At 34.3% G+C, this 16092-nt stretch overlaps 2 protein-coding genes across 2 annotated transcripts; one reads left to right on the forward strand and one right to left on the reverse strand.

The window, feature by feature from the left end:
- The first annotated feature begins 340 nt into the window (after positions 1 to 340).
- On the forward strand, positions 341 to 6543 carry LOC129810029 (serine proteinase stubble-like). Its single transcript, XM_055860258.1, has 4 exons — positions 341 to 579; positions 791 to 2134; positions 2334 to 2787; positions 2855 to 6543. The coding sequence occupies exons 1-4, from the start codon at positions 559 to 561 to the stop codon at positions 3037 to 3039; spliced, it is 2004 nt and encodes a 667-aa protein (XP_055716233.1). The 5' UTR covers positions 341 to 558; the 3' UTR covers positions 3040 to 6543.
- A 5031-nt stretch (positions 6544 to 11574) lies between these two features.
- LOC129810030 (protein atonal-like) lies at positions 11575 to 14203 on the reverse strand. Its single transcript, XM_055860259.1, has one exon. It carries the CDS (start codon positions 14090 to 14092, stop codon positions 13352 to 13354), a length of 741 nt encoding a protein of 246 aa, XP_055716234.1. The 5' UTR covers positions 14093 to 14203; the 3' UTR covers positions 11575 to 13351.
- Positions 14204 to 16092: the final 1889 nt, after the last annotated feature.

Raw genomic sequence — 16092 nt, forward strand, 5'->3', positions numbered from 1 at the left:
TTAGAATCTCTAAGAAAAGAAATGAGTGTTTTATTGTGAGAAACGTGACATTCTTAGTGATTTACAGTGATTTCCGAGACCTATTGAATATGTGAGTGTTATCATGTGAAAATCGCATGAAGATTCAAGAGGTTCATGGGAAAATTTTCCTAAAAAATTCCCTAATCAATTACATTTTTAATCATAAGCTTCGATTCAGTGCTACACAACCTTGTGGTTTGGTTTTGTATACTGGGAAATATTAGTATTATTTACAAAATTCCCGTCTCAGATCAATTGCACCTACTCTGACTTGATTTTCATCTCTTGCAACTTTACGACATGCAATACAACTTATTGCCGTACGTTCAATAGTCAGTGAATAGCACTTGTTGTGTCAATATCATATCCGTGATCATTTTATTTTAAACGGAAAATTAATATTCATTGTGGGGATTGTGGATTTTTCCTAATTCTTACAGTTTAAAAAAATTAAACAGTGTTTAAGTTTATTCTCATTTTTTTCTGTGATATGTATCATCTTTGATTGAAAGTGTAATTTAATAGTGAAGATCCAAAATGCATTCTATAAGTTCAAAGGTGCGTTATTAATACTAGAATTAATTTGAAGGCCAATCTGTGATTTCTGTGAGAGTGCATGTGTAAGGAAATCATATACACAAGCCATTTCTAAGAATTTATAAATCTCAAATTACGCATTCTCTCAGATATTGATCAATCTGAAAGATTATTCATAAACACTGTCGCAAAATGTTTACATGAATGCTTTTTTCTTAATATTGTTCAACAGGTGATTCTTGTGTTTAGTTTCTTATTGTGGCGAGCACGAGCTCAACAAGTGCTAACATCACCATGTTCGGATGTCTTTGAGTACGAGAGCATTTCATCAAATAACGACGAGTGGCATGGAGTTTTACACTTGAGGAGCAATGTTATGCTTCATGGAATTTTCATTGATATTATCTTGGATGCGAGGGCGCGAAGTTTGGGCGCCAACTATAGGTTTAGTATAACAACAGTGGATAATATGGAATACCGTCTCGATGATCGGACTTACAAATTGCGTCCTGGTGAACAAACTGACGTGAGATTCTTCATAAAGTACACTTACACCCTTCCAAGGGTTACGGAGGTCAGACTGAATGGACAAAAGATATGTCCTGTGCAATCAGCAACAACAACTCAAAGATCCGTTGGAGATCGAGCTAGGGATGAAGCCCTGTACTATGAAGTGTTTGGTCCGAATTATCAAAACACAGGTTTACACAACAATCAAGATCGTGGTATCAATGTTGATCAGCCCGTAACGACCAGGAGTCAATTTAGCAATAGCGACGCTATTTATTCTTCAAATAGCAATCGAGATCGCAATCAACCTAGTGTTACGAGATCCACAAGTTCACACACTACTAGCAGCACTCCCTACTATACAGCCACATCACTATCTGGCACTTCTGGGAATTCAAATACAAGGCGAGACTCGCAATCAAGATCCGTAAGTACAAATACCGGGCACGACAACGTTAACTACGAAAATAGTCGGACGGGTACTAATAGGCAATCAAATGTACACGACAACGTTAACTACGAAAATAGTCGGACGGGAACTAATAGGCCAACAAACGTACACGACAACGTTAACTACGAACCTAGTCGGACGGGTACGACTAGGCCATCAAGTACATACGACAGCGTAAACTATGAACCCGTTCGATCAGGTACAACAAGGCCAACAAATAATCGAAACACAAATAATTTTGGAGAAACCACAACTCGTAGGCCGGTCTTCAATTCAAGTCCAAATGATCAATATGACTACAATCAGGGCGTTCGAACAACAACCGAAACCTACGGAGTTGCCCGTAACCGTGACACTAGCTTTAGAGCGGCCAATGCAAGAACAACAACCAGAAGTCCCTACTTCCAAGGTGATCTAGCCAAGTTTAATCCAAGTGAAAGGGACACCACCCCTACCCTATCATTTGACACGTGCGGAGAAATAGCGCGTAAAAAGAATCCATTGATTGTATCCGGCGAGGAGTCATACCGCGGTCAGTTCCCGTGGCATGCAGCCCTCTATATTTCATCAGGACCCCAATTGAAGTATACCTGTGGTGGGAGTCTCATTAACAAGGTAAATTTATACATAATATGGTTACTCAACCACAAAATGACGAACCCCTCTCTATCACAATGTTAAATGAACAAATTTGAACCAGAAACATATGCAGATATCCCCCGCACAATAGCCCAATGATGTTGGAATGGCAAAAATATATATGGTTTTTAACATGTGCATATCTGTTTCTCTTGTACCCCTCTTTTCTTTTCAGAAAACCATCCTCACGGCAGCTCATTGTGTGGCACTGAAAGACTCCACGCGACCGATGCAACCTGCTCAATTGCTAATATATTTGGGCAAATACAGCCTTCTGCAGTGGCATGGTCCTGAGCAAGATGTCAAGGTCTCAGAAATCATCATCCACCCCAATTATGACAATGAAAAATTCTTCTCTGATCTGGCAATTGTGAAACTCAAGACAGAGGCCAGGTTTTCCGAGTACGTCCGGCCGGTGTGCTTGTGGGGCTTTAACAAAGAATTGCGCGGGATTGTCAATAAAATCGGCAGAGTGCCGGGCTTTGGTTACAACGAATATGGAATAGTGGATGACAAATTGTCTTATGTTAATATGCCTGTCGTCACCCATGAGACGTGCATTTGGTCCAACAGAGACTTCTTCAGTCGTATCACCTCCAATGTTACCTACTGCGCGGGATTTAAGAATGGTAGTGAAAGATTTCTCGCGAATTTTGAATGAAGAATCACTGTTCTTTGGGTTTATTTTTTGTCCAGGTTCTTCCGTCTGCAATGGTGATAGTGGCGGTGGAATGGTCTTTAAGGAGAACAATAAATGGTACCTCAGAGGAATTGTATCAGTGAGTATTGCTCTCCAGAATCACTTTCTCTGCGACCCGGATCACTATGCAGTTTTCACGGATGTAGCGCAGTTTATCGACTGGATTAACGATCTATTATAAAATGTTAAATTATACTCAAGATTAAACCTGTTACTGAATCAGGGAATCTTAAGGCCTTTACACATTGGGAGCAATTTTAATCAACGTTGTTTTATTGACAAAATTTTATCGTTCTCCCCTACAACAGTAGCTAACAATACGCTAATTGTGAATCGAACCTATTTCTGAACTTTGAGATTTTAGATGGTCAAAATAAAAAGGACAACGAAGAATACGGGGAAGTGAGGCAACTTTGAATTAGGGCAGCTTTAAAATTGGGCATTTTTGACCTATTTTTAACTCTTTCGTCTCTTTTGGGACTCTGAGTACCCAAAGCAGTATATGAATGTTCTGTGAATAACAATGTTTTTTAAGTATTCAGAACTGATAAAAATCCTATTTTTGTGGATGATTACAAACAATAAGGATGTCCAAATGTAAGGTATTTTTTGTAGAACCTCAATTAATTCATGAGCTTAGATATTTTTGATTAAAAATGATGAAATTGGCTTGCAACATATGCTGCAGTCCGGAAAGAGTTAAATGGAATTAAACATTAATGTGATGTGATTCAGCTCCAAAAACCAATTGTGAAGCTAAAAATCTTAATTCATTTTAAAAGTAGGAAAAATAAGTCGAATTTAAAGGTGCCCCACTTCCCCCTACTCTTGAGTGTAGGTCTTGTAAGTGGAAATGGAGCAACTTTGAATTAGAGCACCTTTGAAATAGTACTTTTATCTCATACTTTTAAATGGAACTGAACCTTATCATGATGTAATTTAGTTCCGCAAACGAATTGTGAAGCAAAACTACTTTATGATACATTTCCATTAAAAAATAGGAAAAAGAACTACTTCAAAGGCGCCCCACTTCTCCCTATTTCTTCGAAGTTTTCTTTTTTATTGGTCTATCTGAAACAGTGAGAACGTCTTAAACTTCAGAATTGGATTTAATTCACAATTAGGCTATTTTACCCTATAGGGGGGAGCGCTCAGGCTTTGCACACACTCTGGCTTCGATCACTTTATATTTTTCGCATATTTCTTTACTGAACCTGACCTAATGGTAATATATTTTAATAGCTAGTCTTAAGTCACACAATTCCTGAAAAAATCGGTCGGATTTACAGGATTCATTGGAGAAAAAAATATGAAGTGTTCGAAGCCAGAGTGTGTACGAAGCCTGAAAGTCTTTCTTAGACAATTATTTTCAAAAAAGAAATTTTTGATAAAAATTGTTCCCCATGCGAAAACGCTTTTATAACCTCTACACATTGCGAGAAGTTTTCGTCAAAGTAGAATCTTTTGATGCTATTTAATTAATGCTCCGTTCATTTTCTCGAAAATTTCTCAAAATGTGTAGAGACCTTTACGGGAAACTTTAACTATTTTTGAATTTAGTGTTTTACCGGGATTTAATTTTGGACCTTCCGAATAAGAACACAAAAATATCCTTTTTATAGACATTGTATATTTTTTAAGTTGAGATTTTTAAATTTATAAAATTGAATAGGGGAATAGTATCACATCAAAAGCACTAATGGAAATTTTAAGTTACGCCTCCTTACGGAGTTTTAAGTAGATGTAGTTCAAATTTTTGAATTTAAAATATGGAAATACTATAGCATTTCAAGTTTCTCTATATAAATTAATTTTGGGCGGAGCTTAAAAGGCTTTTTTCTTAATAAATACACCAAACCTCTTATACATAAGACTTTAAAATTAATCATAACTAAGAAATGATCTTTAACTAAGAAAATAGGCTGACACCCTCTTTTGGAAGCCACGTTCATTTGGTTAATATTTAAAATATATCCGTTGTAAAATTTCATGAACTATTTGAAGCCTTTTAATTAAAAAAAAACAAACCTCGCCCCTTATAATACTTGCGTACATTATCCCCATTTTAGTTTTTGAACACTGATCTGTAAAATTTCTATAATGTATAAGAATCTGTATAATTTCTATAATATAAAATTTTTATAATGTTTCTGTTCCTTCCATAAGTGTTATATGGTTGTAGGTGAATTAGATTGAATTTATGATGTTTATTTGCATTGAAAATATCGTGTCACTTCCTTATTTACTTTATTATATTTTTTTAGTAATACAAAACCGAAATTAAATTGGAAAAGCCTTTTCAGCAGATTTTGAAAACTTAATCTTGACACTGGTATCACATTTGCCCTTAAAAATTTTAACGCTGTTCAATTAATCCGTGATTTGTGTTTTTGAATAATGGTGTCTACGGTGTCTACACACTAGAAGCAATTTTCGTCAAAAATGGCCTTTCTAAAAAACATTAACGTTTCTGCGCCTACAATGATAGGGGAAATTTTCTTTAAAAAAGCGTTGGCAAAGCACCTCAGCTTTGCAAAATGCTCGAACTCGTGACTTAGGTGCTATCCCTCAAAAGTACTTTCTCATAATATACCGTTTACCGGTTCTCAGTCGATTTAAATCGATTTGTAAATCACTCGAAAGATCCCACAAAACAATTTTAAGTGTAATAAAATTGATTTTCGGACAAAAATTATATATCGCTTTATAACCGGTTCATTACCGGTTCACAACTGATTTAAACGGATTTATAAATCACTCAAATATTGGCCAAAATAACTTAGGACTAATATAATTGGTCTTCGTTTAAAAATTAGTTATTGGTTATGAACCAATCAACGGTTGATAACCGTTTCAAATCTGATTGGAACCGGTTCAGTTTTGTAGGCAATTCTAAGACCTTTCCAACGAGTCCAAAACTGATCCCATTCGGTTTATAAATACGCTCTTTTTTATTATTTTTATTAACGAAAAATCGTTATTAGGAATGATTCACCGGTATTTTCACACATGGTCAATTGTCCGCCTGGGTCTGGGTAATCTCTATAACATATCCAAAAACGGAAAAAAATCGCACGACGCGTTTTTGAAAAATCCCATGAAAAGATAGTTTTGGATGAGGGGCATGTTAACGATCCTTGAGTTGACTAACGTGGGGTCCCCCTTAGATCCCAAGTCGCTATCTTTATCTGTTTGGCTTCTAGAGCCGGCGACAGCCGATCGAACAGACGTACAGACGGCCAAAAAGCGTGGCGATATTTCTCAGAAATTGTCTGAAACCCGAAGATTTGTTGAGAAAAGTGGAGTTCGAGCAGTAAAAGGATTTTTTTTAAATTGCTCCTAGTGTGTAGAGGCTTTAACGCAATAAGGTAAGGTAGGGCCATATTTCTGAAAAAAAATCTGGACCAATCTTATAGCCTTATAGCCCAGCTTTAATTCTCAACAATTAGCGAGAATCGCATTAACATTTAAGTATGCACAGAATATTGTATATGCATCACTTCCAAAAGAGGCGTGGCTTAAATTGCCCTTAGGTGAAATTTATTCAGGAAGTCCAAAACTCCCTGCGAAATGCTAAATACGAAAATGTTATGGCTTTACCATTAATAATGCCTTATAAATTATTAGAAATTTAGCTGTATAGATGAAGACTTTTTAGTTAAATATATATTTTCTTATCCTCTCATTTATCACATTTCTGCAAGGTGTTTGTCTTGGTTTTTCGTTTAGCTACTTGGCGAGTTAATGAAGTGCAATACCTTTTATGAACGTTTCCTCAGACTGTAATTCAATCCACCATCAGACTTTTTTTTTGCAGCAATAATTGTATCTTGTCTGCATAAATTTTTTGCAGTGCTTTAGGGTTTTGGGAGTTGCCTGGTTAATTAAACACATTATTTCCCACTAAACTTTGTTATAAAAAGGTATCGAATTGAAAGAAAAAAAAAGCATTGGCTAACTGAAAAAGTGTTTTGGCAAAATGAGGAAGCGGAAAGTGAGTTCTTTCAGAGTATATACAGAATTTTATCATTATCGTAAGTGAAATGCTTTTTTCTGGTCTTATTTGTGACCCTTTCTCAGTCTGCATTGTTAAATCGGTTTTGCATATCTACACAATCGAACACCGGTCATCTTCAAAAACAGGAGTTTAGCGCAAGGTGGGCCGTTAATACAGTGGTCAACATTGAGCTGATATGCAAGTTCTTTCGCCTCATTCACCCTCATACAAAATATTCTTGGGGTACTAAATCAAAACCAATTAATCATCTTTTTGGAGTCACTTTCCAAAAATTCACTTTTCACCGAGGAAAGTTCTTTTCAAGCAAGGATTGGATAGTGTAGGATACAAGCGGTGTAGGGGCATGTGACAAAGACATGCTAATTTGGTCTTTTGTGAAAGAGAGTCTTTGTAGCCAATAATTGATTGCTAATTGGAAATAAACACTCCCTCCAAGATAACTCCGGAGGAAATTTTGCTATTTCCGTCTCCTAAAATTAATTTACATATCTAAAGGCTCTTTGGTGTAATTTATGGTGGTTTTTTTTACCATGGTGATTCGTTATGCATTCTTTTAACATACAATGAATTTTTTAGAGCAAGCTGAATCACTTATAGGCCCAAAAGGACAAACACCTTCTCTTTCGCGATGGGCAAAAGTTCTTGACCTGCAATAACGTTGCACCCAAAAGTATTCTAAATATTTACCCCTTCTGAAGATCAACCGAGATATGTGTAATTGTTGTACACACTTCTGGGAAGAAAAAAAAAGAAGGTGCGTATAAATTATCAGTGTGTTTATAGCGTTTACTTTTACCCCAGCGCAAGTGAATGTTTTTACTTTTAGTCTATAAGGGCATTTGAAGCACCTGTATCCCCCTTACAGTTATGCATTAATCCAAAATGCGATGCCGAGATATTGAGGTGATATGAAAATCTCACTGAAATGCTCGTAAATCCATCCAACGGAAAAAAGAGGACATTGTCCAGGAAACTCCTCGCTTTAACAAAAAAGAGATTTAATCTTTCAAACGGATAGATCATCAAAGGTGTATCGGGCACCCTAAGATTCCTTTTTGGCGCACTTTCTGTGTCAGAGGATTCATATATCTCTCATAGAACTAAGTTGCAATGAAACTGTCGCAAAAATTACCATCATATGCCGTATATAAAAAATTGGACACCCTGACAAATGGAATAAGGTATGAGAAGAGGTCTTTTTTGGGAGAAAAAGTATGCAAAACAATAGAGGACGGGTGCTCGCTGTCAGTTGATACGATAAAAGGACCCAATAAAATGCTAAATATATGACCCTCCTGGTCATCATGACGGAAGACAGAAAAATAAACGAAAAGAGGATCTTTCGTACCATTTCCTCCTCAACTTCTTTTCTGCACTAAAATATCCAATGGCTATCGTATTTAAATAAATTGAAAAAAGAGAATCATATTCTCATTTCTGTCTCCCCTGCACACAATCCTTTTCAATCAAAATTCAAATCTCACTTTCTCATGATGCCTCAATTGTTGTGTGCCAAGGAGCAGAAATTAGGCAAATCTTATTCAACTGACCAAAGAGAGCATAAAGATGCCATCAGCAAAAACAGGTGTTTGCGTGTCGCTTTCTTATGAGCAAGGAAGAAAAAAAAAGTATAAATTTTTCAGCCAATAACCTGAATAACTCCCAAGTCCAAAACAAATGGATCGTTCTCTGGGGGTCTCACTTTTGTAAATCATCATCCCTATGTGGAAGCATTCCGTGTAATATTGATGACTGTCTACGCAGACCAATTTGGCGGCTAGCAAACAAAAGGAATATGCCTTCTTGAATAAGAAAAATTCATTTTCGAACCCAATTTACTTTTCATCTCTTTCAAAAATTGAAAGGAGTCACATGCTAAAATGACAATGGACCCTTGTTAAAATTCATTAGCGAAAGTGATTCTTCGAAAAAGAATTCTTGAAGTTCAAATAATTCAAAATTTGCATACATTTAGTCCCATTAGTCCCCAATATTTATATTTCCTCTTTTCAGAATTGAACCACTTGAGGTACAAATAAAGGAATTGAAAGGGGAATTTAATTTATCTTGACTATATGTATAATAAAATATTTAAAATATATTGGGGTAGGGGAAGATTATCAGGCTTTGCACTTGCTCTAGCTTCGAACACTTATCTTTCCCATATTCCTTTAATAAATCTGACCTAGCGGCAATTTAAAATGCTAGTCTTAAGTCACAGATTTCCTAAAAAAAATCCGGTCTGATTCATTAACGGAATATGAAAAATAAAAATAAAAAGCGTTCAAAGTCAAAAGTATGTGCGAAGCCTGAAAGCTTTCCCCTATATACTGAATATTCAGTTAATTGATTTAGTGTAACTGCAGTACCGGTGATCACTCCATTATTAACATTTTTAAGGAGGGGTCCCGGTCAAAATCCCGAAAGCCAAAATCCCGAATGGGCCAAAATCCCGAATGTCAAAATCCCGAGTTCTTAAAAGTTTCATAGCTACTCCCAGGATTGTATCCGCGTTTTTTGGAGGCAAAGGGAAATCTTCTGTGTCTTGGAAAATTATTCTAAACATTTTCCCCCATATAATTTCATCCCTTTCAGAATTTTACACATTCGGGATTTTGGCTTTCGGGATTTTGGCTGCCACCGGGGATTTTGGATTCCGGGATTTTGGTGTTCGGGATTTTGACTTTCAAAATTTTAGCTTTCAAGATTTTGGCTTTCAGGATTTTGGCTTTCGGGATTTCAGATTTCGGGATTTTGGCCCATTCGGGATTTCGGCTTTCGGAACTTTGGCGTTCTTTGGGTACCGGGATTTTGGCTTTCGGAAGTTTGACCAAGACCCTTATGGATTTGACCCCTGTTTAACAGAAAAATACAATAAAAATTTAAAAATAAAAACAGTAAATAAAAAGAGTAAAATTTTGAAAAATGGGGTAATTTTGAAAAGAAAAAATTTTGAATTTTAAGATTGTTTCTCTGTTTCAAATCGGCACAAGAGATAAAAGAAAAAGACCACGAACAAATGTTCTTCCTTTTCTCTCTGGCCATGTAAAAGAAGTAAAGAATACTCAAAACCCCAAAATTTTAAATATGTTCAGAATAACCCAATATTGTACCGTGGATGCTATTGTTATTAAAGTAAATTAAAATCTTAAAATTGCAAAATACTGAAGTAGTTCCCTGTAATTTTAAAAAGGGATATATCAATAATTTTAGATTTCGTTCCTTTCAATTTCCTTTATTTAACATTGTGAGCATTTTCCTTTAATTGTGTAACAAAATTGTGTCAGTAATTTTCGTCAAAAATTGCTCTTTTGAAGGAAATCGTCTACACTGTTGTATGTGGAAACGATGGAAACTTCAAAATTCCGACAAAAATGCAATTTTTGCCGAAAATTACTCCCAATATAAAGAACCCTTCAGAATGAAAAAGGTTTTTAAGGGCCTTTTTATGAATCTCAAATTTAAAATCCGCTCGTCGAGATCAAGTTTAGATTGTTTTGTAAATATAAATGTATTTAGAAGCTTTCTCAAATCCAAAAATTTATATCTTTATAAATCTCGCAGTTCAGCTTCAATTATCTCAAGCTAAGAGGTGTGCGATTTTATCCTCTATAACTCTTTTAAGGAGTACATGGATCAAGAGGACTAAAAACAAGTCTTTAATGAGTATTTTTCAACATAAAAAAATTATTTAACTTAAGCTCTTAACAATAAACCTACTAAGACCGGTCAAAATAATCGGTTTAATTTTTTTTTAATTAACACATAATTTAAACGGTACAATGTCGCTATCAAACTTTATGAATTTGTTAAAATACATATGTAAAATTATTTTTCAGTGTTTAAATTTTAATTTTTTCCTTTATTCCAAGAAAAATTTGTTAATGTATCCTACCTACCGCGTCTTGTCATTTGACCGAGTGAACTAGGAAAAACGACCAAAAATGGTTGGTAGGTTTAGTTTTAAGGATATGAAAATGAAAGTACATTATTTAAACTATATTTTCTGGAATTCTTATTTTAAAAATTTAAAAATTCAGATACTGTGACTTGATTTCTAGAGACTTTTTTGAAAAATTGTACTTTACAGTAGATCAGATTATTCACTCAGAGTAAATCATTCCTAAAGCAAAAAATTAGAAAAAGACCTATTAGGAGATAAGTTAAACTAGTCCTTAAACAAAAAATAAAAAAAAAAATAAAACTTGATTTGGGAGAATTTTGTACAAACAGAAACCATTTCGACGTATTTTACACCGTATTTCGTCTTGTAAAGTAAGTTGTGATTGAGGAAACTTTAAATCCTTCATTTAAGGTCTAATTTAACTAACTTCCTAACATGATTTATTTATTTTTTTGATATCAGATGAATTTACTTAAGGTATTCTTGTTCATCGAAAAGTAAGTTTTTATTTCAAAAACGTCTGTGAAAATCATATCTCATTGGTTTTATTTTTAAAATTGTTTAATAAAAATTTTGGAAAATATAGCTCAAAGGTTACATTTTCATATTTTTTAAGAAGAGCTTGAAAATTAAATGACTTTTTACAATGTTGAAGAACATTCAGTTTTTTTAGTCTTTTTGACCCACGTAACCCCTTAAGCATAGCAAAAACCTAGGTTAAAATTAAAGAACACTCTTTTACGATTTTCAAAAAAAATCACCCTTTTTTAAATTAAAGAAAACAATGAAGTAAATTTTTAAGTTGGTTGTCGGTTCTTGATGACCTGTAAGGATTGGACAATTTGAAATGGATATATAAATCTTTGAATTTATTAGAAAACATTAAAAAAAACTTAAACTTCATATAGAAAAAATCTGTATATCACCGCAGCGAACGGATTTCAAATTTGAGATCCTTAATCGGTCCTATAACAAGTTTTATCAAATATTATATCCACACTGCATTACACAGCTATTATAAAGAGAAATTGGAGAAAAATATTTAGACAAAATGTATTACCTTCAAATCGTATCTAAAACTGAAAAGAATTGTTGATCCACTTTCAAAAAAGGGGTAGAGTACTAAAGGTTGGAAGTCAATATCTTAAAAACCGTTTGGCTTATAAGTCTTTTTTTCGACTTTTTAGGATTCCAATACATTGTTCAAATATTTATATAACTTCTTGGATGATGACTCGATAAAGAACCTAATTATATATTAATAGCACCATGTTTATTTAAAAGTAAAAATAATGAATTTGTGGGAATCTGTTAATTTGAAGCCTATTTGTGAAATATATGAAGATACCAAACTTAAAATTAAAATAGAATTTTTAAAAAAAAATCCAAAAAATGATGTTAGACATTGAAATCTTTCTTAAATGTAAAATCGTTAATACAATATGATAGGGGCACAACTCCAGTCTCAAGTTTACTAAAGGGGATAAATCTTTAAACTTTGTGACTCCCTTTTTTTTATCATGAAATTAATCAAAAAACGATAAAGTGAAGAAAATATTTGAAGTGTACCCCTGTAATACCGAATAACCGAATTAGCAAGAGGACTCTTTAAGCAGAAAAACTAAAAGACTTCTGCACAAACGGCTCATGATCAATTTAATTTTGGAAAACCTTTTAATGCTTTTAATTATAATCTTCAAAAATGATAAATTCGATAATAACCGTTTTCGAAATTGATCGATTCACCAAAGAATTTTTAAAAATCTCTTCAGAGGTAGCGTGCACTTGTTGCCCAAAATTAAGATAGTAACCATCCCAGATGTGGAGATAAATTTATTAAATTGTCGAAAAATCACGAACATGATAGCAAGATTTTGTAAAACTTTATCATTCCAAGACAATCAACTTCATGAGAATTCCGTGAGGAATTGCATTGGAGCTTCTACTGGGCTGTGTGAAAAAATTAGTCGCATCTCCAAGGAAAAGATAGAGTATGCAATAAAAAATATAGTCTAACAAAAAAATTGATTCAGGTATCTCTCCAAAACCTAGACGTTCGGACAAAAAAAAATAACGACGAAAGATTCACAAAAAAAATCGACCTGTTTGAGAATTTACCTGCAATGTGGTTGAGCAGAACAAAAGGATTTGGTTTCCAGGAGGATGGAGTGGAGGGCAAATCACAAAGGATAGAAAAAATACAATTTCACTAAGGTAATATAATTTTTAATATCAATTATGTTACAAGTGTTTTCTCAGTCTCGAAAAAAAATCGTCATTGTAACATTTTTTTGTTTTTCTTTTTTCAAATATTTGTTCTTAACATCTCAGTACACAACAAATTGGATGATATCTACCTAAAATCGTTACACTATCTTAGGAATTGGTACATGGCATGGCGAATAATTTTTTATAAAAAAAAATGGCAATAAATAGACGCGAATAGTTAACTAACATTGTACAAATAACAATTTGAATGGCAACAGGGATTTTTTGATTGGGCCAGCCTCAGAAGCACTATATCTTAGTAAAGTATAATACTGATGAGATGTCCTGGATAATTTCCAGGGATTACTGGAGCAATTCCCATAGGGCTGTGATGTAAGTTTGTGCCATTTGGAGAGTCTCGTGCTTGGAAAGCTGTCGATCATTGCCCAATGATGGCAAGTACTGTCGGAGTCTATCAAAGGCAGAATTTAGTGTCCTCATGCGTTTCCTTTCACGGGCATTTGCCGCCAAACGTCTTTTGCGCTTCACCACTGGCGACACTTGCTTCCCACGTCTCTTCTTTCCACCTCCATCGATCCCTTCTGTGCTACTTGGGTAGTCCGTCACATCGAAGAGGGCTTCATCAGCACTGTCTTCCGTCAAAATATCCTGATCAATGGCCATTGATGATTCATTGAAGACTGTGACGACGAGATTATTTTCACTTGGTGGCTTTTTGCACGGTCCATCCTCCGGCGAATTGAGAGCGGTGTCTTTCGTGACTGAAATTATCGCAGACTGATGCTTTCGATAATTTCGCTTTTTCCCTTTCGTGAGAGAATCAATTGGCGGTATGGTTTTGCATGGGACTCCAAATTGAGGTGGCGGATTTAAATCAATATACTCAGGACTGGACGATCTCATACTGCCTGGACTTGGCGTGTGCCAGCCATCAGAGAAGGAGCTGTCGTAGTGTGGTACCAAGGGTAGATAATTCTGCAAATACGGCTGTCCAATATATCCCTGTGCCTCATTCATCTGATCCATCTCCAGCAGATCACCCTTGCACGGGATATAGTAATACCGATAGACTTCGGAAGTCATCTCTCAAAACACTTTTGATCCAATTTCACAAGCAACTCGAACGATCTCAAAATTTCAGCACTAACAATTCCACCAAAGAAGCACCAACTGTTCCTCACCAAGAACTATATTCATCTGAGCAAAACGGAGCCGGTGGGACGTTTTTATACCGGTTACCTGGCCGTTGAGGAGGGGAATAACACGTGCCGCTCAACCAATCAACGCTCAGAGGCTCATTCCATATATATTCAAACATACATAACTCCCTCTGCTCATGCCTTATATGCGGCGTTTTTATGCATACACCAGTTAATTCCTATGGATAGGATGTATTTTCCTTTTTGCATGAACACCTTCCGTTGCATCAAATTACTTCCCCTACTGCTCCTGTCCACCCCAGCGAACTTCAAGGCAAAATTTGAGACAAAATTTCAGGAGGGTTTCTCACCTTCTCTACTGTTGAAATCTTTCGTGGAACTCTTAATAAATTTATCTGCACCTTAGTACTTCTAATCGAGAAACTGTCTTAAAGACTGCACAAATTAATATACGGGAAAAGTGATAATGATAAGGACTTTAGTGACTAATTTCTCTCTTCAATGACAGAGTAAAGAATGAAAGGAACCAGTGGTAGTGCTTTTGGTTTTATTTGGGAAAATATAATCACCTAAAGGTTTACTTTCCTCATAAATAGACCTGAAAAGTAAGAAAAAAGTAATGTAGTGAATTTGCTTGAACTGTAGAGGTAGACTTTCGGGTTTTGCACACACTCTGATTTGGAACACTACTATTTTTTCCCATATTCCTTTAACCCTTTAACGACGAGACACTTTTTACGGACTGATAATCAACAATAAAAATTAAACTGGGAAACATAATCAATGATAATATATCTAACTTTGGAATGTCCAACAGAGTCTGATTCGGTGTATTTTGTGCTTCTATGAACGATAGGAACAAAAATAGCCCAAAAATTTAAGTAATTTTTCTGACAATACCAATAAATAATATTTTTCGCTTTAATGAAAAATATTACGTATGAGTATTGTAGTTTCTATTGCCAAAAAGGGTTTTGCCTAAAAAAATATTAGAAGTATAAAAAATAAATTAAATAAATTATGAATTTGAGAATTTAAAAATTCGAGATTTTTTGAGCTTAAATATTTACTACATAGCAAATAGCTAGAGACTTGCAAAAAATATTGTAGATTAATTCAACCATCTACTTTACAATTATGTGCAGACATAAGAAAAAAATAACTTTGGGTAGTCAGGAAAAATTATTTTCTTTATGGGACACCGGTGTTCCAATCGTCTTTAAAGGGTTAATGAATCCAACCTATTTCAGATTTTTAAAATAAATATGGTTAAAATATGAAGTTTTCGAAGTCAGAGTGTGTGCGAAACCTGAAAGCCTTCCCTTAGTAAAAAGAGAGTTAAAATTCATTAAAAAAATTTATTATTTCGTTTAAAAATATTAAACACTTATTAGAATTTTCCAGATTCACTCAAATATTATTTATCTAATTCGAGAACTACTTTAATACACTCAAGTTCATATTTTAAGAAGGAAAATTATTTATGCCAAGTCTTTATAAAAATTATTAACTCTTAAGTGTTTCGTATCCGCATGCGAATATTGTTACCTTTATCATCTTTAGAAAAAAAAGAGTTTTAATGATTAAATTTAAAGTTTATAAAAAGAGTTACTAATAACTTGAATTCTTTAAAAGTTTTGCCTCTTATTAAAAATAAATACTGTATTAGATCGGGCAATATTTAGGTAAATATAGTTGGAGTCCTCGCAGTAAAAATAAAATTTGACCAGTATGTAAATTGGAACGAAAATAATAAATTATTTAAATGTCCATAATATTAATATTTGGAAAATGAAAAAGTTATGAACTATTTTAGAATTTTCGATATGCTTTAAAGAAATTTTTGATGACTTTTTAGGTTTTTAAATATGAAAATTAATTCTTTACGAAACATTTCTAATTATTTACTGGAAAAATCTGCTA

The sequence above is a fragment of the Phlebotomus papatasi genome, chromosome 1 (genome assembly GCF_024763615.1).
Source record: "Phlebotomus papatasi isolate M1 chromosome 1, Ppap_2.1, whole genome shotgun sequence".
NCBI classification, from domain to species: Eukaryota; Metazoa; Arthropoda; class Insecta; order Diptera; family Psychodidae; genus Phlebotomus; species Phlebotomus papatasi.

Bases quoted from the DNA above. Each gene is read 5' to 3' on its own strand.
- LOC129810029 (XM_055860258.1), top strand. From the start codon at position 559: ATGCATTCTATAAGTTCAAAG. The intron at 580-790 runs GTGCGTTATTAA...ATTGTTCAACAG, and splicing joins TGCATTCTATAAGTTCAAAG to GTGATTCTTGTGTTTAGTTT. The intron at 2,788-2,854 runs GTAGTGAAAGAT...TTTTTTGTCCAG, and splicing joins CTGCGCGGGATTTAAGAATG to GTTCTTCCGTCTGCAATGGT.
- LOC129810030 (XM_055860259.1), bottom strand. From the start codon at position 14,092: ATGACTTCCGAAGTCTATCGGTATTACTATATCCCGTGCAAGGGTGAT.